Here is a 27131-nt window from a genome sequence, read left to right on the forward strand (position 1 = left end):
CTGAGAGATTGACTTATTCAAATAATGCAACTAGTTAGTGGTGTTATCAAGGCTTGAACCAAGACTATTACATCTGTTGCTTTTTCTGCTTATGCTCTGCATTTTTTCATACAGGTTTTTTGGTGACCGTAAAGTACTAGAAGGAAAAAATAATATGTGGAGAATGCATTTTTTAAAATAACACGGATTTCCACCTATGTTTTATTTGTTTATTCAGCAATGCTTTTTCACCTCCTCTTTTATTCCATACTTTTCTAGGCAGTGAGATACAGTGGTGAACAAAACAAAGTTCTGTTCCTCATGGATCATATATTCTAAGTAAAGAGAGTAAACGGATACCATATGTACTATAATATTAGATAGCAGTAGTGTTCTAATACCATTCTCTATGAGAACAAGTAGGAAATTTGGATTAATTTTAATTCAAATTTAGATTATTAAACTCTCATTAGATTGGTTTAATTAGATTTTTTTTATTTGAAGATAGATTTTTCTTAAGTATACTGCATCCATATTTTCCTAGGCAATATGAAGAAGATGAAAGTCAGTCAGAAGAAGAAAAGGACTACAGAAATCTGGATGCCTCACCAACTTATAAAGGCCTTTTAATGGTATGGGGACTGCATTACTAATACATACTTTTTAATAAAGTAAGTAATCTAAGAAAGTTAATTATTTTTCTATGAAATGTGTTGCAGTCATTACAGAATCAACTCAAAGAATCAAAATCTAAGATTGATGCACTTTTAAGCGAAAAGCTGAACCTCCAAAAAGATTTGGAAACCAGGTGAGAGAAACTTCAGTAATTTTTTTTTTTTTTTGAGACAGGGTCTTCCTCTGTCACTGAGGCCGAGTGCGTTGGTGTGACCACATCTCACATCTCACTGCAGCTTTGACCTCCTGGGCTCAAGCATTCCTTCCACCCCAGCCTTTTAAGCAGCTGGGATTACAGATGCGAGCCACCACACCCAGCTAATTTATTATTATTATTTATTTATTTAAATAATAAAGGCTAGAGTGCAGTGGCATGATCTCGGCTCACTGCAACCTCTGCTCCCTGTCTCAGCCTCCCAAGTAGCTGGGATTACAGGTGCATGGCATGATCTCCGGCTATTTTTTGTATTTTTAGTAGAGACAAGATTTCTCCATGTTGGTCAGGCTGGTCTCGAACTCTTGAACTCAAGTGATCCTCCCATCTCAGCCTTCCAAAGTGTTGGGATTACAGGCGTGAGCCACCATGCCCAGCCTCTAATTTTTTTTTTTTTTTTTTGAGACGGAGTTTCACTCATGTTACCCAGGCTGGAGTGCAATGGCGCGATCTTGGCTCACCGCAACCTCTGCCTCTGGGTTCAGGCAATTCTCCTGCCTCAGCCTCCTGAGTAGCTGGGATTACAGGCACGCACCACCATGCCCAGCTAATGTTTTGTATTTTTAGTAGAGACGGGGTTTCACCATGTTGACCAGGATGGTCTCGATCTCTTGACCTCGTGATCCACCCGCCTCGGCCTCCCACAGTGCTGGGATTACAGGCTTGAGCCACCGCGCCCGGCATAATTTTTTAATGTTTTTCTTTGGTAGAGATGGGGTCTCCCTGTGTGCCTAGGCTGGTCTTGAACTCCTAGGCTCACTGCTGGAATTCCCAAAATACTGAAATTACAGACATAAGCCACTGCTTCTGGCCAGTTTTTCTTCATTTTTTGAAAAGTAAATGTGTACTGGAATTTGGAATATTAATTGCACCATTCTGTCTCCTTTGTTCTAAAGCTAATCATGAGTACATAATATACTCATTTTAGTCAGTTCTCTCTCATGATAACTTATGGAAGGAACAGAGCACATTGGTAGGCAAGGGAAATGAGAAAATTGGGGTCCACATTGAATAAGATAAAACTAGCTAAGAACTTCAAATAAGCTGGGCATAGTGGCTTTCGCCTGTAATCTCAGCACTTAGGGAGGCTGAGGCAGGCAGATTGCATGAGGCAGGAATTCCAGACCAGCGTGAGCAATGTGGCAAAACTCCTTCTCTGCAAAAAATGTAAAAATTAGCTAGGTGTGATGGTACGCGCCTGTAGTCTCAGCTACTCAGAAGGCTGAGGTGGAAGAATCAGTTGACCCCTGGAGGTCGAGGCTGCAGTGATCCACGATCATGTCACTGTACTACAGCCTAGGTGACCGAGTGAGACCCTGTCTCAATTTAAAAAACAAAACAAAAAACTTTGAATAGATTCAGTCTTTTTTTTTTTTTGCTTAAAAAAATAGCTTTAATGAGTTACAATTGATGTACAGCACACTGCATATATATGTAAGGTATACAATTTGTTGAATTTTGATATATGTATACACCTGTGAAACAGTTACAATCCAGATAATCACCCTAACAATCACAGTCAAGATAATCACTTGGAACCAACCCAAATGCCCATCGATGATAGACTGGACAGGGAAAATGTGGCACATATACACCATGGAATATTATGCAGCCATAAAAAATGATAAGTTCGTGTCCTTTGTGGGGACATGGATGAACCTGGAAACAATCATTCTCAGCAAACCGACACAAGAACAGAAAATCAAACACCACATGTTCTCACTCATACATGGGTGTTGAACAGTGAGAACACATGGACACAGGGAGGGGAGCATCACACACTGGGGTCTGTTGGGGGTAATTAGGGGAGGGACAGTGGGGGATGGGGAATTAGAGATAGCATGGGGAGAAATGCGAGGTACAGGTGATGGGGAGGAAGGCAGCAAATCACACTGCCATGTGTGTACCTATGCAACAATCTTGCATGTTCTTCACATGTACCCCAAAACCTAAAATGCAATTAAAAAATAAATAAAAATTTAAAAAAAAGATAATCACCCTGGAGGCTAGGTGCAGTGGCTCATGCCTGTAATACCAGCACTTTGGGAGGCCCAGGTGGGAGGATTGTTTGAGTCCAGGAGTTTGAGGCCAGCCTGAACAACACACGAGACCTCGTCTCTACAAAAAATTTAAAAAATTAGCCAGGTATAGTAGCGTACTTCTGTAATCCCAGCTACTAAGGAGGCTGAGGTGAGAAGATCACTTGAACCCAGGAGGTCAAGGCTGCTGTGATCACACCACTACACTCCAACCTGGGCAACAGATACCCTGTCTCTTAACAAAAAACCAAAAAACAAACACCCTAAAAGTTATCTCTTGCCCCTTTTGTAATCCCTTCCTCTCACCCCTTTTTGCCTTTGCCTCAGGCAACCATTGATTTGCTTTCAGTCTTACATTAGTGTATATTTCCTCGACTTTAAAGTGGAGCTATACAATATTTACTCTTTTTTGTCTGTCTTCTTTCACTCAGCATGATTACTTAAATTTTTATTTTTAATTGGTAATTGACAAATTATAGCTGTATATATTTATGAGGCACAAAGTGATGTTACAACTCATGAGTACAATGCAGAATAATTAAATCAGGCTAATTAACATATTCATCACCTCAAATACTTTTTGTGGCTGAAAACTCTTAGTGATTTTGAAATGTACAATACATTAATATTTACTATATTAGATTCAGTCTTAAACCATTGAAGTTCTCATGCTCAAATTATACTAGAATGCCTTGTTATTCTTATTCCTATGTTGTGGGATGAGAAGAAAAGTAAAACTTATAATGGCACACAACAGAAATGTATATCCAGCATAGCTACAGAAGGATGACACTCTCTATGTTGACAGTAATAAAGGATGAACATTGTCGATCCTTTTTTTATTCAAATATTTGAATACCTCTCATAAGTTAGACACTGTCCCAAACCTAAAGCAAAGACCAAAACAAATGTCTTTTTTCTCATAAAGCTTATACTTTAATGGCTGGGCATGATGGCTCATGCCTGTAATCCTAGCACTTTGGGAGGCTGAGGCGAACTCCTGAGGTGAGGAGTTCAAGACCAGCCTGGGCAACTTGGTAAAACCCTGTCTCTACCAAAAAAGACAAAAATTAGCCAGGCATGGTAGTCCCAGCTATTCAAGAGGCCAAGGTGGGAGAATGGCTTGAACTTGGGAGGCAGAGGTTGCAGTGAGCTGAACTCATGCCACTGCACTCCAGCCTAAGTGACAGTGTGAGACCCTATCTCAAAAAGAAAAAAAGCTTATGCCCCAATGGAGAGGGGCCTGATACCTACAGCATAAGCCATTTATATAAAGTGTGAAAACCTTGCACAAAATAATATGTAAATTTATGATTATATAAATATGTAGTAAAAAGTTAAAAACATACATGGGAATAATGAACAATGAATTGAGGACAGTGGTTATCTATGGTATGGGAAGGAGAAGAATGACATTAATGAGGGACATGTGGAATTTTAAGTATAGTATATGTATAAAGTTTGAGTTAAATTTTGAATCTTATTCAAATATTCAAATTTGATAAAGTGAGGTGGTGGATACACCAGGATTTGTTATAATATTCTCTGTTTTTGTCTATATACTTGAAATATTTCACTATAAAAACAAGTAATAGATTAGCAGCAAAAAATGACTAAAAGATTTTGAATAAGGGATTACACAGAAGAAATCTAAATGACCAATAAACGCCAAATTAGCAGTCATGAAATATTTTCAGAAGTTTAATAAGTATATTTGTGACAAGTAACAAAGTACTGTATGTCATTTATTAAGTACCTTTATGGTTTTATTCAGTAAATTGAATTAATTTATCATTGTTTATTTTCCACAGGCCCACACAGCATGAATTAAGACTTTATAAACAGCAGGTGAAAAAACTGGAAAAAGCCCTTAAGAAAAATGTCAAGTAATTATATTTTTACCAAAATTATTGCTTTTATTAGGGTTTTTTATTTATTTTTATTACAGGTCAGCTTATGCTACCTCCTAGTGGCTTTGATTTGGACTTACCAGGCTGATGGGGAAAATGACATTAAAAAGGGGTATTTCTGGTTTCACAGTTTAAGAGCAATTTCTACTGTGTTGGATTTGGCTATATATTCATCTTAAGTGAGAGCAGAAAAAGGTAGTTGCCTGAAGTAATAAAGGACAAAGACTTTAAATAGAAAATTATCTTTGGAAGTAATGGAAGCATTGCAAGAGAATCAATGAAATTAGAAGTGACAAGCCCGCAATTTTTGTTGTTGGTAGTTATGATCTGAATATTTTAAAGTGAGCCTTATCACACTTTAAAAGTACCAGAGGGAATGCAATGAGCCATTTGTATCTGCTGCTTGTACCCTTCCTGACTTTGAAAAGCCAGTGCTCAGTGTTTCAAAGAGTTGATCTCAAACAGTGATGGTGTTTTTTGAAGATTATCTATGTGTACTCTTTGATTCGGGGGAATGGGATTTGAGAAAGCAGTTTGGGGAGTGTTGGTATGAAATATTTTGAAAGCTGTGAGTTAATATATGCATTAAATGTATTAAGTCAGTTGTATTAGCATATATGATTCAGTTCTCAGTGACAGCTATGTTTCCTCCTTCCTGTGGCAACATGTAACAGTGACAGGCAAGTATCATGGATGTCCAGGAGTTATATACTGAGTTAAAATAATAGGGACCAGGTGCAGTGGCTCACGCCTATAGTCCCAGCACTTTGGGAGACTGAGTCAGGAGGATTGCTTGAGTCCAGGAGTTCGAGACCAGCCTGGGCAATGTAGTCAGTCCTTGTCTCTACAAAGAATTTAAAAATTAGCCAGGTGTGGTGGTGCGCACCTGTAGCCCCATTTACGTAGGAGGCTGAGGTGGGAGGATTGCTTGAGCCCAGGAGGTCAAAGTTGTGAGCTGTGATCACACCACTACACTCCAGCCTGGGTAACAGAGCCCTGTCCCTGCCCCTCCCCACAATAAAAAGATATTAGGGGAGGAAAACTAAGAAAAGAGAAGTGGAAGGTTCAGAAAGGATGCATGCATAGTCAATGAATAATTATTCATTTCCTGCTATTCCTTGACATTTTGGGTACTTATAGTTCTTACACCCGTTTGGCATTCTTGGCACTGGTTGTGGTGGTAAACCAAATAGAAGAGGTTCCTCATAGAGATTACATGAAGGGAGAAAGACAATGAAAAAATAAATAATACAGTTTCAATATACTATATGTACTAAACATAAAATAGTGGGAGAGTAGCCATTATATGAGTTTGGACAAGAGATAGTAGCGACATGGTCAAAGGTGGCAGAAGTAGAGGTGATGAGAAGTATTTGGAATTGGAGAATGGAGGTAGAACTAATAGGACTTCATGATGGGCTGAATATAGGGAGTTGTGGGGGAAAAGGAAGAATCAAAAGTCTCCCAAGTTTTAACCCTGAATAACAAGGCAGTTGTGGGTATGATTAATGAGATAGGAGATTGAGAGAAAAGCAACTGGGAGAAGGAGGATGTGGGGAGGTAAAAAGAGAAGGAAACCTGTTGACTCTAAAGCAAGTGTATAAGATATGCACACACGTACACACGTGCATGCACTTAACACACATACAGATATATATTATCTTTATTCATAGATTCCATATTTATAAATTTGCCTACCTGCTAAAATTTATTTACAATCACAAAATCAATATAGTACCTGCAGTCATTCATGGACATGTACAGAGTGGCAAATAATTTGGGTCACCCAAGACACACGTGCTTAGTTTTCAAACAAGATGATGTTCTGCCCTGTTATGTGAGCATCATCACCAACAAAAAGCATGGAAATGCAAAAAAAAAAAAAAATGTTTTTAAGATGATTTCTTTAAGATGGCCCCTGAGTTAGTGCTGAAGTGCTGTTTGTTGTTCTTATGCACTAGAAGGCTATAATATACCTTGTAGAAAAAACACCTATTAGATAAGCTTTATCAGGCATGAGTTACTGAGCCCTGCTGTCCATGAGTTGTGTTAATGAATTGACAATATATTTTTTAAAAGGTGTATTTAAATAGAAACATACAAAGAGGTTATATATTGATCAGTTAAGGAAAATGTGACCAGAGGCTTGCAGGAAACTGACCCTGTATTTCCCCTAGGAGTAGTGGTTCAGTATTTGCTAATTCAGCATTCATGGTGATTTTATAGACCATAACTACCATGAATGAGAATTTACTCTCTCTCTCTCTCTATATATATATATATATATATATACACATATACACACACACACACACACACATATAGTTATATATATACATATATATGTATATATATGGTTTATTTGAGCTCTGGTCTTTAGAGTAACTTATTGTCATTTAAAATTATGATTCAGAGCCAATTCCTGCTATATTTTTCTGCTAAATTTTGAAGAAATTATGTCTGTGGTTTTTGTTTTTGTTTTTTTTGAGACGGAGTCTCACTCTGTCACCCAGGCTGGAGTGCAGTGGCATGATCTTGGCTCACTGCAACCTCCATCTCCTGGGTTCAAGCGATTCTCCTGTCTCAGCCTCCTGAGTAGCTGGGATTACAGGTGCACGCTGCTGTGTCTGGGTACTTTGTAGAGATGATGTTTCCGTTTGCCAGGATGGTCTTGATCTCTTGACCTCATGATCTGCCCACCTCGGCCTCCCAAAGTGCTGGTATTACAGGCATGAGCCACTGCGTCCAGCGTGTTTTTGTTTTTAAATCGCTTTTTAAAGTTTAAAACTTTGGTAGTATCTAGACATGGAAACAAATTTGGAAGTATTGTATAACTTGCCCAAGTTATACAGGTTACTCATATGTGGAAGAACTTGAATAGAAATCAGATGCTTACCCAATCATTTTGACTCCAAACCTCATACTCTTAGCTACCACACAATTAGAACTAAACCAAGCACTCAATGAAAAAAATTTTTTCAAGGTAAAACTTAAAGAACTTTTATTTTCTATAGTGCCAGACATAGAATATTTTTTCAAAGTACTACTGATGCGAAGAAATAATTAAAAATAAAATCTCCTGTCAATCCAGTGAATTCTCTTTACAAATGTAGGAAAAAAAGAAAAGAAATAGTTTTATTACTGAATAGGCTTTCAATCAGATTGTGATGCACATTACAGGAAATCTGTTAGAGATATTACAAAGACAGAAGAAATGTCACCCTTTTGTATAGCCAGGCAGATACCATTATGTACATGTTAATTATCTATATGAGAGGAAAAATAAAAACTTATAGTGTCTTTTTGATAAGTAAGAGGTTACAGCTTGGGACCAGGACCCTAGATAAAATTCCATCAGAGATAGGGAAGCAGGGTACCATCTTCCAAGATGTTCACATTTCAAAGAAATGGTTCCAAAGCCCCCAAGAAAGACATTGCTGGGATTCAAAACTGGCAAGAGCTTTATTTAGCTGTTAATAAGATTTACCTACATCTTAAAGAGATAAAGGATTTACAGTTACAGATTTTTCCAAAGGAAATGCTGCAAGAAAAATGAAAGAGGGTATAGTCTCTTTTCCTTTTGGAACCAGAGAAAACTGAGTTTGTTTTTTTAGATTTGTAGTTAACCAACCTTCAATGTCAAATAAGGCTATTCATTTAACAGGGGAGAACATGGACTCTTCTTGAGTTAATACTAAAAAGGGGCCGATTATAAAATTAAATTGTTAAGAAGTGATTAAATAGGTCTGTCCCTGTAAGATAAACAAAGGGACTACACTAATTTCATAGAATTTTTCAATACTATTTATGTTTTGCTAGGGTAAAAACAAAATCTTATAGTCACTCTGTGTTGAGCTGACAGTTCTTGAAGCAGTTAGCTCTTGAAGCCAATGAGCCAAACAAATTAACAATCCAACTTTTCAGTTACTGCTATAGGATAAACAAGAGGCCAAAATTAAAAGGGCTGACTCCTCAATGTTGCATTTTCCTTCTGAATTGGCACCAGGTGAGGAACAGTCTGACACACACCCAGATGGAGGGAAGCATCTCATTGCCTAGGAGTCCTGCACAAAAGATTCCTGCTGTTTTAAGGTGTAGGGAGAAGAAAGGCTAGGAGTGGAAAAGCACTGAGTCAGAATGGAGAAAAGTATTTTAATTAAGGCTCCTCCACCAGCAAGGATATCTTAGCTAGAGGTACTTGACACGTGCTTCAGTCTAAGCTCCAAGTAAAGAGGCCCCCAATGGAGGTGCCTAGGGTAGGAATGCAGAAATGCTTGTGGCAAGGCACTAGTATAACAATAGTAGTAGTATAGCTTTCAGGAAGGAAAGGAGGTACGTCCTTGAGTGCAACTTTCTCTAGAGATTGCAGTGGACAAGCTGTGCATCATGTCTGGTGTGGAAAGGACAGCTTTCCTGCCATGAGATCTTCCAGGCAAAGCCTTTGTAATTACCTATAGCTGTGCCTGAAATATAATACATTGGATTTTAGCCAGGAGCTGGACTTTTCACCTAGAGAAACACTTGCCTTCGGAGTTTGGTGCTGGGTTGAAGTGAACCACCCTTCTTTTCATCACTAACCATCTTAGAAAGCCCTAAGATTGTAGGGTAAAAAACTTGGGGAACAGTATAGCTTTGAGAGGTTCACACTGATGCACCTATGTGTTTTGTATCAATGTAGCTAAATTGTGGGATTTTTAAAAAGGCAGTCCTCTTTTTAACTTGTTCCTCATTTCCAGCATGGATCTTATTCCACTGTGAGATCATGGAAAGGCTCTAACAGAGGCAGTTAAAAGCCATAAAGTTTCTGCACATAGAAAGATACGGAGATGGCTATGCAAAATAGGAGATAACACAGCATATTTTAAGTTGGAGGTACAGTTTTCTGTTTTTTCAGTGTCCACAAAAGAACATAGTTACTGCTGCTGAATACATGGAATGAGTGTCTGCAAAGCATATAAAGTACCCTTAGCCACTCCTAGTGGATTTTTAATATCCTTCAGGCCCTTCATGACTGCTCTGGAGACTGTAGAACAACTCTAGCATATTTCTGAGTATAGCCCAGACTGCTACAACACAGGTTTCTAAAATGCCAATTAAGTTGTGCAAATAGAAAATGAGGGAATCATCAGCAATATAACGTAGAAGTTGTATTGTTCATGTGTGGTTTTTCCTAGACTCAAGGCACTAGAATAACAGTAGTAATATGTATGGCCTTCAGTAAAAGGGCAGGCTTTGCTAGTACACAGGCAAGTGCCCTTTTAGCTCTAGTTTAAGAAAATTTAGAATAAACAACAATACTCTGGACTCCTTCCCTGACCCCCAGCATTAGACAGACTATAGGCTGGAAGCAAGTTGCACTTCCTCCTTTGCCCGTTTTAACCTCAGCTTCTTTGGCCCAGGGCTCCACTTCAATCTTCATGTCTTGGTATCCTTAAGCCAACATTTTTTCTTTGTTGTCTATGCATTCTTAATATCTCCTGAGGCAACTTCCAGACATGCTTGATCTGCCCAACTTAACTCCTGAGGCACCATTTGTTTTTGTTCTCCAGCCCCAAAGCTACATCATTTGTAAGTAGTCTGGTTTCTAATACTATTTTCTCTTGAGCCCTGTTAATTACTTGCATGATTTTGCAGAACATGAAGTTTTCAGTAGTACTGTAATGGCAGGTATTTTCTGTGAGACTAAGTGAACCAGTTTCCTGTGAGTCCCCAGCTGTTACTAATCATTGTCTTCTATAAACTTAGAAAAACAATGGGACTAAATGAGTTAATACATGTAAAGTGCTTCGAATTCCTGCATAGAGAAGGCTCTCAGTACCTGCTAGTTATCATCATTAGGCTCCCAATACATTTTAGTTACTGTCATTGAGGGTATCTCTTTATTCATCTGGTTAATGGAATCACATTTCATTTCCCAGAGTAACTGTAATCAGTACATGCAATTATACATTTAGATTATTGCACTAACAGCAAAAATGTGTATATCCACAGTATAACATTTATTAATTAGATTTGCAAACAATTCATTGAAAGTTGAACGTGTTCATATAAGTGAAAGGAACTGGCATTTAAATTCAGATATGTCAGTTTACTTCTAGTCCTTCTAGAGGCCATATCAGCTTTTCTGTGTCCTTTTTTGTTCTAGATAATATGCTCATGGCACTGCCTTTAGGCAGAACTGTGAAGAATATGAATGTGGTAAATAGGTAGGAAGTTATTTATAATTTGACTTGGAGACATACTCACTAGAGTAGCGAATAGCAACTGAGTGAACATAAGGGCAATATATGTGACTGGAGTAGGTAATTGTAGGGAAGTAGTAGAATCAAGTAAAAAAGGAGTCAGGAGAAATATTGTGTGACTGGCCCGGTGCAGTGGCTTACCTCTGTAATCCCAGGACTTTGGGAGGTCAAGCTGGGTGGATCACCTAAGGTCAGGGGATTGAGACCAGCCTAGGCAACATGGTGAAACCAGGTCTCTACTAAAAACAAACAAATAAACAAATACAAAAATTAGCTGGATGTGGTCGTGCATGCCTGTAGTCCCAGCTACTCAAGAGGCTGAGGCAGGAAAATTGCTTGAACCTGGGAGGCAGTGAAGCAAGACTGCGCCACTGCCCTCCAGCCTGGGAAACAGTGAGACTTTATCTCCAAAAAGCAAAAAAGAGAAAAAAAAAACAAACCCAAATATTGTGTTAGGACTGACAGCATGCAGAATTTGAGTTTTGAATGCTAGCCCAGAGAAATTAGATTTAGCACATAAAGCAATGGGAAATCAATTTTCAACAGGAAAATGACATGCTGGAATTTTACTATTCTGTTTTACAAACAGCAGGTCAGAGTGCATCATTAATGAGCCATGGAGTTGGTTTAATGGGTTGAAGTCCCAGCAGGAAACTGATAGCATATTCAAATTGAAGGGGGGTAAGTTGAAGGATTATTAAGAGACTATAGTAGTCCCCCCTTATCAGTGGAGGATATGTTCTGAGACTTCAGATAGAACCAAACCCAGTTGCTGTCAATTGGAACACATTTCTGTCCATGTATTCCACCCACAAATTTAATACTTTTTCCATCTTAACTAAGCATGCATCACACACTGTGGCTGTAACTTTTGCAGTTTGAGGTGCAACAACAAACTAGCCCAGATTTCTTATTCCTTCTTCATAATATCACAGATAGAAGACTCGTTCTTACTATACATCTTAGCAACCTCAGCATACAATTTTTTTCTTAAGTGGAGAACTTTCACCTTTTCACTTAAAGGAAGTACTTTATGACTACTCTTTGGCATATGCAAATTTCCACCATCAATACTCTTACATTTTGGGGCCATTATTAAGTTAGGTAAAGGTTTGTACTTGAACATTAGCACCGTGATACCCCAGCAGTTGATCTGATAACCAAGATGGCTAATAAGTGATTTATTGGTGGGTAGTGTATACCGCATGGATAAGCTGGACAAAGGGATGAATCACATCCTAGCTGGGATGGAGTGGGATAGTGTGAGATTTTATTACACTACTCAGAATAGTGTGCAATGTAAAACTTAGTTCTGGAACTTTCCATTTAATATTTTTGGACCCTGGTTGACCTTGCGTAACTAAAACCATGGAAAGTGAAACTACAGATCAGTGGGTACTACTGTACTGTTTTCATAGGCGTCAGGAGGGAGGGGAAAGATAATTACAGCCTGTCTTAAGAGATATTTGGAGAAGGACAACTGTTTGCTACTAGGTGGATACTCTTATACATAGTTATATTTCTGGATAAAGAGACTCTCCTTTCTCCCAGCAATCTAGCAGCCACGTGGGGCAATGGTCTCTTGGATCTCCATGCCCTTTTGACTGGTCCAGGCATCGCTGTGGTCTGTTCTTTGCTGCTAGTAGAATACAAAGAGAGAGGGACCAAATGTCTAGCTGTTCTTGCTACAGTACCCAAACCAATGGCCCTTCCTATGCTTCCTGCTCCCTGCTCCCTTTACCTTTAGTCTGTAAGCTTGGAGCCCCTTGGACGGAAGTTGCATCCATCCTTTGTTGTATTTCTTTCTTGTTCTGTCTTTTGTGAGTGTGTGTTGGGAAGTGGTTAGCACTTTCTTCTTCAATCTGATCTTTTCTGTCTTCAGAGATTCCTTTTAATTTGTGATTTATTCCTTCTTGTTTTCTAGTGACAATATGACTTAAAAATTTTTAAACTATACATGCATATGTGTATGTGTTTATAAATATATATATATACACACATACATACATGTATGCACACATGTAAGTAAAGTGATGTAAGGCTTTTGGAAGGGTGGCTGGATCACTGACTTAATTTATCACCTTGATCCAGCGTCTAGGAAATAATTTTGTATTATCTTGATTTTTCTTTCCCACTTTTAGATTACAGGAGCTTATTAGTCATAAGAAGGCTGAGGACACAGAGAAAAAAGATGAGCCCAGCAAATATAATCAGCAACAGGCCCTAATTGACCAGAGATACTTTCAGGTACTGAATTAATTTTTCATGACAAAAAGACTGACATTTGTCATGAATGGCTTTATTCTTCTCTCTTTAAACATGCTTTTTGATGTCTCCTTTTTTTTCCTTGGATAATATGTAAGGTAGAACTCATCACTTATGGGGAGAGGGTTGTAGTCAAATAGTATACTGTATTAACATATTAAGATATTTAAAATTCAATCCAGGCATCAATGATACTATTTTTGGACACAGGGTTTTGCTCTGTTGCCCAGGCTGGAGTGCATTATCATAGCTCACTGCAGCCTTGAATTCCTGGGCTCAAGTGATCCTCCTGCCTCAACCTCCCGAAGTACTGGGATTACAGGCATGAGCCACCATACTCAGCCTGGGGATTACTGTTAATTTCCTTAAGTCATCTGATAATGGTCTTGTGAATTTGTAGGAGAATATGCCCACTTTTAAAAGATGCACGCTTTATTATTTGAGGGTGAAGAGTTAGGATGTCCACATTTTCTTCAAATGGTTCACCTAAAAACACAGATAGTGAGCAAACATGGCAAAATACTAACAATTGCTGAACCTAGGTAGTGATTATATGGGTGTTTGTAATAGTTAATTTTGTTTTAACTTTACTGGGGGCACAGGATGCCCGACATTTGGTTACACATCATTCACATGTGTCCGGGAAGGTGCTTCTTGATGAGATTGACATCCAAATCAGTAGACGTAGTAAAGCAGACTGCCTTTCATAATGGGGTGGGCCTCATCCAATCATTTGAAGGCCTGAGTAGAACAAAAGGCTGAGTAAGAGGGAACTCCTCCTGCCTGACTGCTGGGACAAAAAAACCAGATGGGACACTGGTTTTTTTCCTGCCTTCAGACTCAAACTGAAACAGCACCTGCAGGGGTCTCTGTCTGCCTGCGTTCAGACCGCAAATATCCATTAGCTTTCCTGGGTATTCGCTTCCTCACTGCAGATCTTGGGACTTGTCAGTCTTCATAATTGCATGAGCCAATTCCTTATGATAATTCTCTTTGTATGTTTAATGAAATACATATATATATATATAATATATAGACATATAAAGCACACCATTAAAATATATAACTTTGTAGGCATAGGATAAATATTTTGACTAAATATACTGTTTTTTTAAAGGTGCTGTGTAGCATCAACTCAATTATTCACAATCCAAGAGCTCCAGTAATAATTTATAAACAGAGCAAAGGGGGATCCCAAAATTTTAATAAAGATCTTGTTCAAGATTGTGGATTTGAGCATCTTGTTCCCATAATAGAAATGTGGGCAGATCAACTGACATCCCTAAAGGTAAGGGGTTGAATATTCTTTATATGCTTTGAATATCTGCTGGACTCTATGTGCTTTATTAATAGGACTTAATTTGGGGTAAAAATTAAATAGAGCTTAATTTTTGGGTTAACTGTAAAGATGAAAAACTTATTATCTAAAACTGAAATCTTCCTATTTACATATCTATTTTAGGTAGTCTGTCTGATGTTGTCATTATTGTAAGCTTTACCTCCTCTAAGGTTCTACCAGACAAGAAATTTTTGGCTTAATGTCCTTATTGAAAATCTGTAGCGGATCCACATTGTACTTCTAGGCCCTTCCCTATTCTACCTTCACCTGCCTCCTGTTGGTATCACCATGCTACGATTTTCTTGGCCCTTATTCCTCTTCAGATATAATGTCTTTTCCTTTATTTCATTATAATTGGGGATATTTTCTCCCTCTTCACACTTTATTTTCTGTCTCTCAGAACTGAGCTTATCTCCATCTCTGCTTATTCTCTAGAACAAATAGTAAGCTAGCAGCCAACCCCACCTTTCCCTATCCTATTTATTAATGGAAGACTACATTTTATTTACTTTATAGAGTTATCATGTCTTTATTGTGTAGCTTCAGGTTTTTTCAGTTTTTGTTAACTAGTTTGCTGAAAAGTAAATAGTTGAAATCAGTAGCATTTAACTTCTTTGCCCTTTAAACTTTAGATTTCTTTTTTTTTTTTTTTTTTTTGGGGACGGAGTTTCGCTCTTGTTACCCAGGCTGGAGTGCAATGGCGCGATCTCGGCTCACCGCAACCTCCGCCTCCTGGGTTCAGGGAATTCTCCTGCCTCAGCCTCCTGAGTAGCTGGGACTACAGGCACGCGCCACCATGCCCAGCTAATTTTTTGCAGTTTTAGTAGAGACGGGGTTTCACCGTGTTGACCAGGATGGTCTTGATCTCTTGACCTTGTGATCCACCCGCCTCGGCCTCCCAAAGTGCTGGGATTACAGGCTTGAGCCACCGCGCCCGGCCTAAACTTTAGATTTCTTAATAACTTAATATAATACATAGCGTACGTCTGTTAATGAAAACGTAATTCAATAAGTGTTTGCCACAGAAGTCCTATTACATGAAGTACAAATAATGCAGAAGGTATCTGTTAAGAATGTATAAACTCCATGAAGACAGTGTTTTGTCTTATTTGTTCTCTGATACGTCCCCAAGATCCTCCTGATGCATGAGTGCTCAATTAATATTTGTTAAACTAATGAAGCAGAGTAATATATTCCAAGACAACGAAATTGGGGGTGGTGATGTTAATTTTTAAAAAATTTCTTTTTATAGAATTAAAATAAATTATTAGAATTTTCCTTTTTATATAGGGCTCAGGCAGAGCTATACAATACATAGACATTTTGATTGAGTGACAGTGCTGGATTAATATACTTACTTTATAGGCTGGAGTTCTTCCACTCTGTATCTCAGAAGAGGGTATATCATGGTATTTCCTCAATCATTGCCCGTCAGAGGGTTCTCCCAGTAGGAGGGAACAGGGCTGACTCCACCTTTCTCCTTCACAGACGGGATGGACTAGAAAAGGCCCTAGCCTTCCTAAGAGAAAAGACTAGAAAAGGAAAAAAGACAAAGGGAAGAATCACATTAATGGATACTTATTGCTCATTTAACATGCTAAGCCATTATGGGATAAACACAAGATTCAGACTAGAGAGACAAAATATACTAGAAAATATGAAACAAAACTTAATCATTTATAGTATCATTAAAAGAAATTAGTGACATAAAAATCTATTACCTGTGATGAAGTTCTAAGTGAATGATGCCGATAACTTGTGCTGTAGAGTCTGGAGGAGAAAGAGAACACTCTGATTATAGCCCCCAAGAAAAGCTTTGCCGTGGTGGTGAGTTCTTGCTATTGTATAGATTCCTGAGTAGGAGGAGGCAGGAATTCGCTTTATAGTAGAATATTCTGAGGGCACCCAAGAAGAAATTAAGAATTAGTTACTCTGCCATTGAAGTAACTCATGAATTTTGAGCAGTGCCTCAGATATTAATAATGCTACAGTTTCAGGGTCCAAATTAAGAAACTACATGAGATTCTCTGAGGCCTCGTATCAGGTTATTTATAATGTAGCAACCTCTAAATTTGGGACAACTATCTTCCCAGATTAGTTTTTCCCCTTAGGTTAAATTTGGCTTTAAAGAGTAGGATAGGTTTGAGGGATGAATGGATAAGCGAAATGTGGTATATATGTACAGTACTATATTATTCAGCCATAAAATGGAAAGAAATTCTGACCCATGCAACATAGGTGAACATTATGATGACATTATGCTAAGTGAAATAAGCCAGTCACAAGAAGATGCCACTTATATGATTCCACTTACATGAGATACTTAGTGAAAATCATAAAGACAAAGTAGAGTGGTGATTGCTAGCAGGAGAAGGAAACGGGAAGTTATTGTTTAATGGATGTAAAGTTTCAGTGTTACAAGATGAAGAGTTATGGAGATGGATGGTGGTGTTGGTTGCACAACACTATGAACATATTTAATAACACTGGACTTACTTTTAAAACTGGTTAAGATGGTGAATTTTATGTCAATTTTACTAGTTTTTAAAATTGGAAGAAAAGAAAGCCGGGAAGGACATGGAGCCAGCTGCCTCCATCTTTCTGTCTTTTCCCTCCTGCCTTTCCAAGAAAGGTGAACTACAGATGTTATAGCTGCCCCCAACCCAGTACAGTCTTGAATACTTTCACTTTCCTATTCTTCAGTGCTTCAGAGGCTAGACATACATGGTAGGCCGGCCCATGGTAGTACTTCTACATCTCCACAACTGGGCAATGTAAAGAACCTAGGAGACCCTCATATTTTTCAGAGCTTACTTGATGGACTGTGCTACAACCATCCTCTCACTGCTTAGGAGACCAGAAGGTCTTTTCTCCTTAGCTTTGTAATACTCTTATTCTGAAGCAAAAATGTATTAGATTGGATGTGCTTTTTTTCCATAAATGACTTTATAAATGTGCCTTGTAGCTGGAGCATTGGTTAATAAAGGTGTCATTATGCTGTTGCTTGCTTTTTTTTTTTTTTCTACAAATTCTAGTGGCACTGATTGTAAAACATTCATTTGGCACAGAATTTATTGCTATGAATTACTAAAATAGGTAACTGTCTTCCTACCAATTGAAAGGTTAAAGCTACCAATATGTGAAATCTGAGCCTTAAGTGGAGAGTGTCAAGTGAAGTACTAAAATAAGTTAGACAAAGGAGGAATTTCTTGTACTTCTTTCTGTTCTCTAGAGCTGTGCTGTCTAGTATGGTAGCCTCTAGCTGCATGTGGTTATTGATCTCTTGAAAGGTGGCTAGTCCTAATTGAGATGTGTTAGAAGTGTAAAATATACACTGGATTTAGAAGACTTCATATGGGAAAAATTAAAATACAGATTTTATATTGAAATGATAATATTTTGGATATATTGGGTTAAATAAAATATATTATTACAGTTAATATCACATGTTTCTTTTCACTTTCCATACTATGGCTGTAGACAACTTAAAATTATTGTGGCTTGCATTACATTTCTTTTGGACAGCATTGTTCTAAAGGACTAAGCACTGTTCCATACATATATGAATTGAGTATCCCTTATCTGCGGTGCTTGGGGCTACATTAAGAATTTTTTCAGATTTTGGAGTATATGCCATTTGACCATCCCTGATCAAAAAACCCAAGATTCAAAATGCTCTAATGAGCATTTCTTTTGAGTGTTATGTTGCTCAGAGTTTCAGATTTTAGAGCATTTCAGATTTTTGGATTAGGGATTCTCAGCCTGTAGTAGATGTTCAGTAAACATTTGTCGATTGTCCAGTCTAGAACTGTAAACTTTCAGTAGCCTTGCCCATTGTGCACAGTTTAAAATCAGTTAGGGCATCACAACTAGGCCAAGAAAACAAAATAGAGTATTATAAAGTAGAATACATTTAGAGAACCTTTCACATTGAAAACTTGCCTGGAGATACATGTTATAACATTATACTAAGCGAGAGAAGCCATTCATAAAAGACTACTTATTGTATAATTCCATTTATGCAAAATGGCCAGAATAGGCAAATCCATAGAAACAGAAAATAGTTTAGAGGTTAACCCCTGGAACTGTGGGGAGGGGAAAATGAGGAAGGAAGGACTGACTGTGAGTGGATCTGAGATTTCTTTTTGGGGTAATGGATATGTTCTGAAATTAGATAGTGCTGATGTTTGTACATGTGTGAAAATATTAAAACTGAATTGTATATTTAATGAGGGTGAATTTTATGGTATCTGAATTACATCTCAGTAAATCTGTTATATTCAAAACTAAAATACAAGGGCAAGTTTATTCTTTTTTTTTTTTTTTTTTTGAGACGGAGTTTCGCTCTTGTTACCCAGGCTGGAGTGCAATGGCGCGATCTCGGCTCACCGCAACCTCTGCCTCCTGGGTTCAGGGAATTCTCCTGCCTCAGCCTCCTGAGTAGCTGGGATTACAGGCACGCGCCACCATGCCCAGCTAATGTTTTTTGTATTTTTAGTAGAGACGGGGTTTCACCATGTTGACCAGGATGGTCTCGATCTCTTGACCTCGTGATCCACCCGCCTCGGCCTCCCAAAGTGCTGGGATTACAGGCTTGAGCCACCGCGCCCGGCCAAGTTTATTTTTTGTGTATCAACAATTCATAATAACAAAATAACATGAAACAATAATAAATAACATAAAATTACTTAGAGCACCCAGATTCAGAATAATCAATATGTAATGTTTTCTGTAAAGGCTACATTTACCTGGAGAAACCTAATTTTAACATACTTGTTCTAAATTGGTAATAGTATTATTAAAAAATACCGATGATGGTTACATACATATTTTTTTAACCTGCCTGTATAATTATGTTTTATTAATTTTATAAAATACATAAAACTTATAATTTTATTGTGTTATGTTACTATAGAAATTTTTTAAATCAATAATACCATATAGTTTCTTTTGTTATAAAGGATTTGTATAAGTCCTTGAAAACACTATCTGCAGAACTGGTACCTTGGCATAATTTGAAGAAGCAGGATGAAAATGAAGGTATCAAAGTTGAAGATTTGTTGTTTATAGTAGATACTATGTTGGAAGAAGTTGAAAATAAGGAAAAGGTAATACTTAATACTTATATAAATGGTCACATTCTAATGTACTTATCTCAAAAATTGATAATTTGATGTAGATATTAATATTTGTTCTACTAGAGTTCTATTTCTCTTTTAAAAGTTTTTATTTGGGATTATTTTAAGATATGAACTCTTTTTTTTTTTTTTTACCTCTTTTGGACAGGACAGCAATATGCCAAACTTTCAAACTTTGCAAGCTATTGTCTCTCACTTCCAAAAATTATTTGATGTGCCTTCTTTAAATGGAGTCTATCCTCGAATGAATGAAGTTTATACTAGGCTTGGAGAAATGAACAATGCTGTGAGAAACCTCCAAGAACTCTTAGAATTAGGTGATAACCTAATTTGTCATTTTTGGCCCCCATTTAAGAATTGTTTTAAATAAATTAACAAAAAGTAGATAAAAAATTTTTTAAGTAAAAACAAGAATAACTGAAGCATAAAATGTTGTATGTAATTTTGGAAATTCTCTGTTAAAATATTCTTTTCTCTTTTGCAGATAGTTCATCTTCATTGTGTGTGTTGGTAAGCACTGTTGGAAAACTGTGTAGGCTGATTAATGAAGATGTGAATGAGCAGGTTATGCAGGTATTAGGACCTGAAGACCTCCAGAGGTATTTGTTTCAAAAGTTTACAGAGTATCATCCAGAATGGCCAGGTGTGGTGGCACACACCTGTAGTCCCAGCTACTTGGGAGGCTGATGTGGGAGGATCACTTGAACCCAGGAGTTTAAGTCCAGTCTGGGCAACATAGTGACAGCCTATCTCTAAACAATAAAAATAAAAATAAGTATTTATTGTCCAGAATTCATGGATGGGTGAAATTAAAGACTTTCAAAACTCATTTACCTTCCCTATTTGGAATAGCATCTTTTCTGTGTGTTTGTGTGTGACTGTAGGCACGCACTACCACGCCCAGCTAATTTGTGTGTGTGTGCGCGCGCGCGTGTGTGTGTGTGTGCGTGCACGCGCGAGTGTGCATGTGTAGAGAGACAGACAAGGTTTCACCATATTGCCCAGACCAGTCTCAAACTCCTGGGCTCAAGCGATCTGCCTGCCTTGGCTTCCCAAAGTGCTGGGATTACAGGTGTGAGCTACTGTGCCCAGGCTTGGAATAGCATCTTTTAAACAACTTGACAACCTAAGATAATCTCACACCCTTAGGGATAGAGAAAATGCCAAGTATTTTCAAAATAAAAATAGATTGTAGGGCCTATAAAGGTCAGGAACTCTTCAGCATAATCCTGTTCTCAGGAAATATTATATATGGAGAAATTCAAACCTTGTTAGCAACTTCATGTAGTTCTGATTATATCAATAAATCCTATTTTTAGGACACTACTATAGACCACTGAATACTCATTAATAGTATACTTATTATTTGATTAGAGGAGAAATGTTAAGGATTTTTTAAAAGACTAGGCATCTCTAACATAAAACCTGGTTTGTTTGTTTATTTTTTGAGACAGAGTCTTACTCTGTCACCCAGACTGGAGTGCAATGGCACAGTGTCAGCTTACTGCAACCTCCACCTCCCAGGTTCAAGCAATTATCATGCCTCAGCCTCCTGAGTAGCTGGGATTACAGGCATGTGCCACCACGCCTGGCTAATTTTTGTATTTTAGTAGAGGCGGGGCTTCACCATGTTGGCCAGACTGGTCTTGAACTTCTGACCTCAAGGGATCCTCCGCTTTGGTCTCCAAAGTGCTGCGATTACAGGTGTGTGTCACCACACCCTGCCTGATATTTTTTCTTAATGTTTAATTGGATACTGGATGTAAAAGCTAATTATTTTTAGAAAATGCTATAAAAGCATGGTGTCTCTAAGAAGCCTTGAGCTTAATGGGAAGTTTGCCATGTTAAGAATGTTATATATAAATTTAACAAATTTTACATTGATACTGAAATGCTTTCTTAAGAAAAGCGATATTAGATTAACAAAGAACTCAGAAAGGAAGAACTGTAGTAAATGATCGTTAAGTTTATATTTAAACTGGCACCATAGTTTCTATTTTGAAAATGTTCTGTTTGTGATCAGATGCAAGAACCTCCAGTTAGAAATTAGGTTTAAATTGTGCATTTTTTAAACAGCATTATCAACAAATTGGAAGAACACGAGGAATTTTTCCCAGCATTTCAGGCATTTACTAATGAGCTACTTGAAATCTTAGGTAAGATCTCTGTTGGTGATGGTTAAATTCATAAATGTCAGTGCATTTAAGAGAAAGGTGTTCCTTAGTCACTAGATTAGTATTTTTACCTAGTGGTTGGAAACCACTAACAGTTCTAGAAACACATTCCTTGCAAGCAGTTAGAGTTTGTTGGGATTAGTCCACAGAACAGAAACCCAGACTCTTAACAGAGGTAGGAACTGCCTTTGCTGGAGGACCTTATCATGAGAAATGGCATTACTCTGGCTATGCCTAGTTTAATCCTGGCTCTGTCATTGTCTAATGCGAAATATTGGTAGACTTTATGAACTTGGAAGGTCCTTCCTTCCTCTTTTTTTTCTTAAGATAGCACCTATCTACAAAATTTTTTAAATATACAAATAACATTTCCTCTCTGGTGATAGGAAGTAACATAAAGTCATAAATATAGAAAGGAAAAGATGAAATGTTACACTCGTACAGATGGTCAGATTGAAGGCTTCATTAGTAGTAGTGTCTCCTAAAAGGAAAAAAATTTGCTTAGGACTCATAAGATAAAATAGAGACCTTATCTAGCTTAAATGTAACTACATATGGCTATAAAATTAATTTATCCTACTATTAAGAACAATTTTTTAAAGTTATTGCTATTAGGTAAGAAGGAAAAAAATGTAAAAGAACAATTTTTAAAGTTTTAAAGTGATTTATTCACTAGTAAATTCTTTTTTCTATATAGCTCATTCGAAAGATTTTTTTTTTTTTTAATGGCTCTTTGCTTTTAGAAGAGGAGATGAAGCTTGAGTAGGAAGATAAGAGAATGAGTAAATTAAAACTTGGTAAGAAGAATAAATGAAAGAAGTATCTAATTAGAATATATAGCCTAGTGAACATAAGGAAGTTTTGTGACCAGTTGTATGTGCACTGGGGAAGCAAGGGAGACAATGAGTGAGCATGCTCTAGGCTTGTTCACATATTTTAAAAGATCACAGCGAGTGAAAATGTAATTTGAAAGTGAAACTTGAGATGAGGTACGAAATCGTATAAGTGTGTTGCCTTGATGTCCTGAAGAGCCTGGTTTCATAGAATAATATGATTCTACTTGCTTTGGGATTGCTATTAAGCAGTGATGTTCTCATATTCACAAATATTTGGTACATGAATAAACATTTTAATAGGGTGTGCTGTTAACACTTATTTCAGAATGCTTCTATAGAAACTTCCTTTCAGATGTTATGACACTCAGCATAGTTCATAAAGATTATCTGCTTCAGAAAGCCCAGTTTGTCTGCAGATGAATTCTGTATTTTGGTCAAAGTTGAAATTCTGGGGTTAAACATATTTAACATTGGTAAACTTAAAACTGGCAAACGAGGGTTTTTTTGTTACTAGGTGCAGGGTGGTATACTGAGTAACAGATACGGAGTATACCTTTAGTGATTTTTAAAAATCCATTCCTTTTCTCATATAAGTGGTGTGATTGGCTGAGGAAATCCCCATATCAGCCAAGGTCCAAGGTCTTGTCTCCTTTCCCATATCTTGATGCTTTATTAGTGGGTTCAGACAAGTATTCTGACTGAAGTCGAGAGCTTAAAGAACTAAACGAATAGTAGCAGAGCATGGGCTATGTGTTTAGGCTAAATGAAGAGCAACCAAGATCCAGCTAAGCAATGGAGAGAGCTGGAATCCAAGAAAGCATGTTTTATGTAAAGGAATGCATTTATTAATAATGGCTTAACAGAATAAGCTAGAAAAAAATAATGGGTATCTAGAGAACCTGCCATTGTGGATTACCTTAAGTAGGGCTGGGATCTGGATAAGGCTAGTTAGAATAAGATAGTCTTAGGAAGAAAAAAGCAAATTCAGAAAGAGCCTGTCAGAGAAGAACCTGAATTCGTAGTATCTGGTAAGCTGGACCAAGCTAAGCTCTATAAAAAATTGCCCTTGAGGTTTTACTCTGATAACTCTCTCTTCTTGATTAGGCAGATACTTTTTTTTTTTTTTTTTTTTTTGGAGACATAGTCTTGCTCTGTCGCCCAGGCTGGAGTGCAGTGACACAATCTCAGCTCACTATAACCTCTGCCTCCCGGGTTCAAACGATTATTCTGCCTCAGCCTCCCAAGTAGCTGAGATTACAAGCACCCACTACCATACCTGGCTAATTTTTGTATTTTTAGTAGAGATGGGGTTTCACCATGTTGGCCAGGCTGGTCTTGAACTCCTGACCTCAAGTGATCCTCCTGTCTCGGCCTCCTGAAGTGCTGGGATTACAGGCATGAGCCACGGCACCCGGCTGGCAGATACCTTTCATTCTAAAAGGCAGAGTGATCCACTACTGAGAACTCTTCCCAAGAAAATTAACGAGGACAAGACTGTGTTCTATGAGAAGAAATTCCTAAGTCCTTACACGGAGACCCAGGGAGGAGGCGCCTCTACCTGAGATTTCATCATGTAGGTGCACCCGTGTAGTGATATAGATCTAATGAGACACCAACATATCACAAATGTGGGCAGTTGGATCTGTTAATAAGGGCATGCTGCTAATGAAGTTAATACTAGAATCAGAGTGTACTTGTAGATATGTGGTAGCTTTTATAAACAGAGCCCCTGTGAAGCATCTGTATCTGAATCAGTAATAATCTATCATCACTATTGGAGATGTCTTTATGTTTGGGGTTTGTTTGGGGTTTGCCTTTGCATATAGGTTCTTATTTCATGTGAGTTTATCACTAGGAAAAGTTACTCTCTTTTATTATTACTGTTTTTGTGTTACAGAAATTGATGACTTGGATGCCATTGTACCTGCAGTAAAGAAATTAAAAGTACTTTCATACTGAAAAGAAATCAAATCATTTTTACTGTGTAAATTGTATTCTTAACATTTTGTATTTTGTAGAATTGATCTTCTTTTGAGACAGGGTTATAAAATGTATTTGCTCTCAGAATTCATCCCCTTCTTAGTATTGGGTCATTCTTCATCTATATAACTTTTATTACTTTTGAGATTCTTATACAGAAAAATAGTTACTAAGGTAAAGTAGTTAATTAACTTTAGATCCCTTCATTTCTTAAGCAATTATTCGGTGCTTAAAATTTAAGGTTGTTTTAGAATGGAGTTTGTCAGTACAAGAGGAACTCAGGGAGAGAGATTGCAAGTAGTATGTTGCAATCTTTTAAATTCAGGCTGTAGTGATCTTTGGGCCACGGCAAAAGGAATGCCAAGGGCTCTCTTAAGTGTAGCCAGTATGAAGCTACTGCTCTCCTGGCAAGGATTAATTGGGACATTCTGTTAAGATACCCCTCATGGCAGTTGCCCTTTCAAAGCAGGAGGAAGAAAAGAAAGAAAAATTTTCATCATTTCTGTTAGGGTAGGAAATGGATCATGGGGTAAAATAGATGAGTAGATGGAAGTCTCTCATTTAGAAAGTGTCTTTTTTGCAATTTTGATGTAATGCACTTTTTATAAGTACTTGAGATCTCAAATAAAATTTATGTAAAGAATTTCCAAACATAAGTGTCCTCAGTGACTTACTTGTATATTACTCACAAATAATGAGTCATATTCTCTTTCTAGGCTGAACCTTCCTTGGGCAACTTGTGTATCCTCGCTGCATTTTATGTAAGAGTACTTTACTTGCTGCCTTGTATTTATTCTATATTCTCAATATTTAGTCACATTTTCTTAAGGGTCAGTGTTCTGCCTCATACCTGTGAGTACAAGCCACTTTGGACTAGGCGTCCCCATTCTGTAAGTAGCAGGCCTAGGAAGATTTCTCTGTCATTCTTGTTGGTGGGCATGTAGAATATTATAACACATTTCCAGGAAGCAGCATGGTGGAATGGTGAGTAAATGTCAGCAAACAAGCATCCACATCCTTGGTGTTGTGACCTTAGGGATCAGACATAAGATAATAGGCACCTTTTAAATTCAAAATTCTTTGTTGTGATAGCTTGCAGTTACATTTCTAAACACTAACTTAAAATTTGTGGAAGAACTTGTGTCTTGAGGGTTGGATACAAAAAGGTATTTGGATATTCAATAATGTAAACACTATGAATTGATTAAATTATTCTAAGAAATTGAAGGCAGGCCAAGATGGCAGAAGAGAAGCCTACAGTATTGATCCCCACTGCAGGAACACCAAATTTTAACAACTGTCTACACACAGAAAAGCACCATCACAAGAACCAAGAATCAGGTGAGCAACCACAGTATTGGTTTTAACTTCATATTGCTGAAAGAGGCATTGAAGAAGGTTAGAGAGAGAGCTTTGAATCACTGATGCCACCCCTCTCTGACCCCCTGGCAGTGGCTGCACTATGGGATCTGAGTCTGTGCATTTGGGGGAGGGAGAGCACAGCAGCTGGGGAACTTCACATTGAACTCAGTGCTGCCTTGTCATAGTGGAGAGTAAAGCCATGCTGGGCCAGGCCAGCACAAATGCACGGAGGGAGCATTTGGGCCAGACCTAGCCAGAGTGGAATAGCCCATCCCAGCTATCAGAACTTGAGTTTCTTGACAAGCCTTGCCACTGTGGGCCAAAGTGCTTTGGGGTCCTATAGAAACTTGAAAGACAGTCTAGGACATAAAGACTGCAGTTAATTCCTAGGCAACTTTTAGTGCTGGGTGGGCTCAGAACCAGAGGACTAGGGTGATACATGACCTAGGGAGACACCAGCCAGTGCAGCTAAGGGAGTTCTTACACCACTCCTCCCCCAACCCTAGGCAGACAGCAATGAAAGTGACTCTGCTTCTGCTTAAGGAGAGGAAAGCAGAGTAGAGGACTTTGTCTTGTATCTTGGATACCAGCTCAGCCACAGTAGGGTAGGGCATGGGGTAGAGTTGCAATGCCTCCATTCCAGCCCCTAGCTCACAAACATTTCTAGACATACCTTGGGTCAATAGGGAAGCCACTGCCTTGAAGGGAAGGACCTTGTTCTGGTGGGATTCATCACCTGCTGACTAAAGAGCCCTTGGGCCATGAATAACCAGCAGCAATACCCAGATAGTATGCTGTGATCCTTGGGCTCTGAGAGGTGCTGACTTCAGGTGTGACCTAGCACATTCCCAGCTGTGGTGGTTATGATAAAAGACTCCTCGTTTGAGAAAAGCAGAGGGAAAAGTAAAGGGGACTTTGTCTTGTCACCTTAGGTACCAGCTCAGCCACAATAGAGCTTTTGGGGTCCCTGAATCCAAG

At 38.1% G+C, this 27131-nt stretch overlaps 1 protein-coding gene across 4 annotated transcripts in view; it reads left to right on the forward strand.

The window, feature by feature from the left end:
* Positions 1–25442, forward strand: part of CEP70 (centrosomal protein 70) — a 67490-nt gene extending 42048 nt beyond the window's left edge. For all 4 annotated transcript variants that reach the window (XM_032265181.1, XM_032265189.1, XM_032265198.1 and 1 more), the window contains 10 exons: positions 524–611; positions 699–787; positions 4719–4793; positions 13201–13306; positions 14442–14612; positions 19625–19771; positions 19950–20118; positions 20286–20400; positions 21878–21957; positions 24709–25442. In XM_032265181.1, coding sequence (XP_032121072.1) covers positions 524–611; positions 699–787; positions 4719–4793; positions 13201–13306; positions 14442–14612; positions 19625–19771; positions 19950–20118; positions 20286–20400; positions 21878–21957; positions 24709–24770 — 1102 coding nt within the window. In that variant the 3' untranslated portion in view covers positions 24771–25442. The remainder of the gene's footprint in view (positions 1–523; positions 612–698; positions 788–4718; positions 4794–13200; positions 13307–14441; positions 14613–19624; positions 19772–19949; positions 20119–20285; positions 20401–21877; positions 21958–24708) is intronic.
* The last annotated feature ends 1689 nt before the right edge of the window (positions 25443–27131 follow it).

This window comes from Sapajus apella, unplaced genomic scaffold (genome assembly GCF_009761245.1).
Source record: "Sapajus apella isolate SASKATOON/1434 unplaced genomic scaffold, GSC_monkey_1.0 scaffold4, whole genome shotgun sequence".
In the NCBI taxonomy this organism is placed as follows: domain Eukaryota; kingdom Metazoa; phylum Chordata; class Mammalia; order Primates; family Cebidae; genus Sapajus; species Sapajus apella.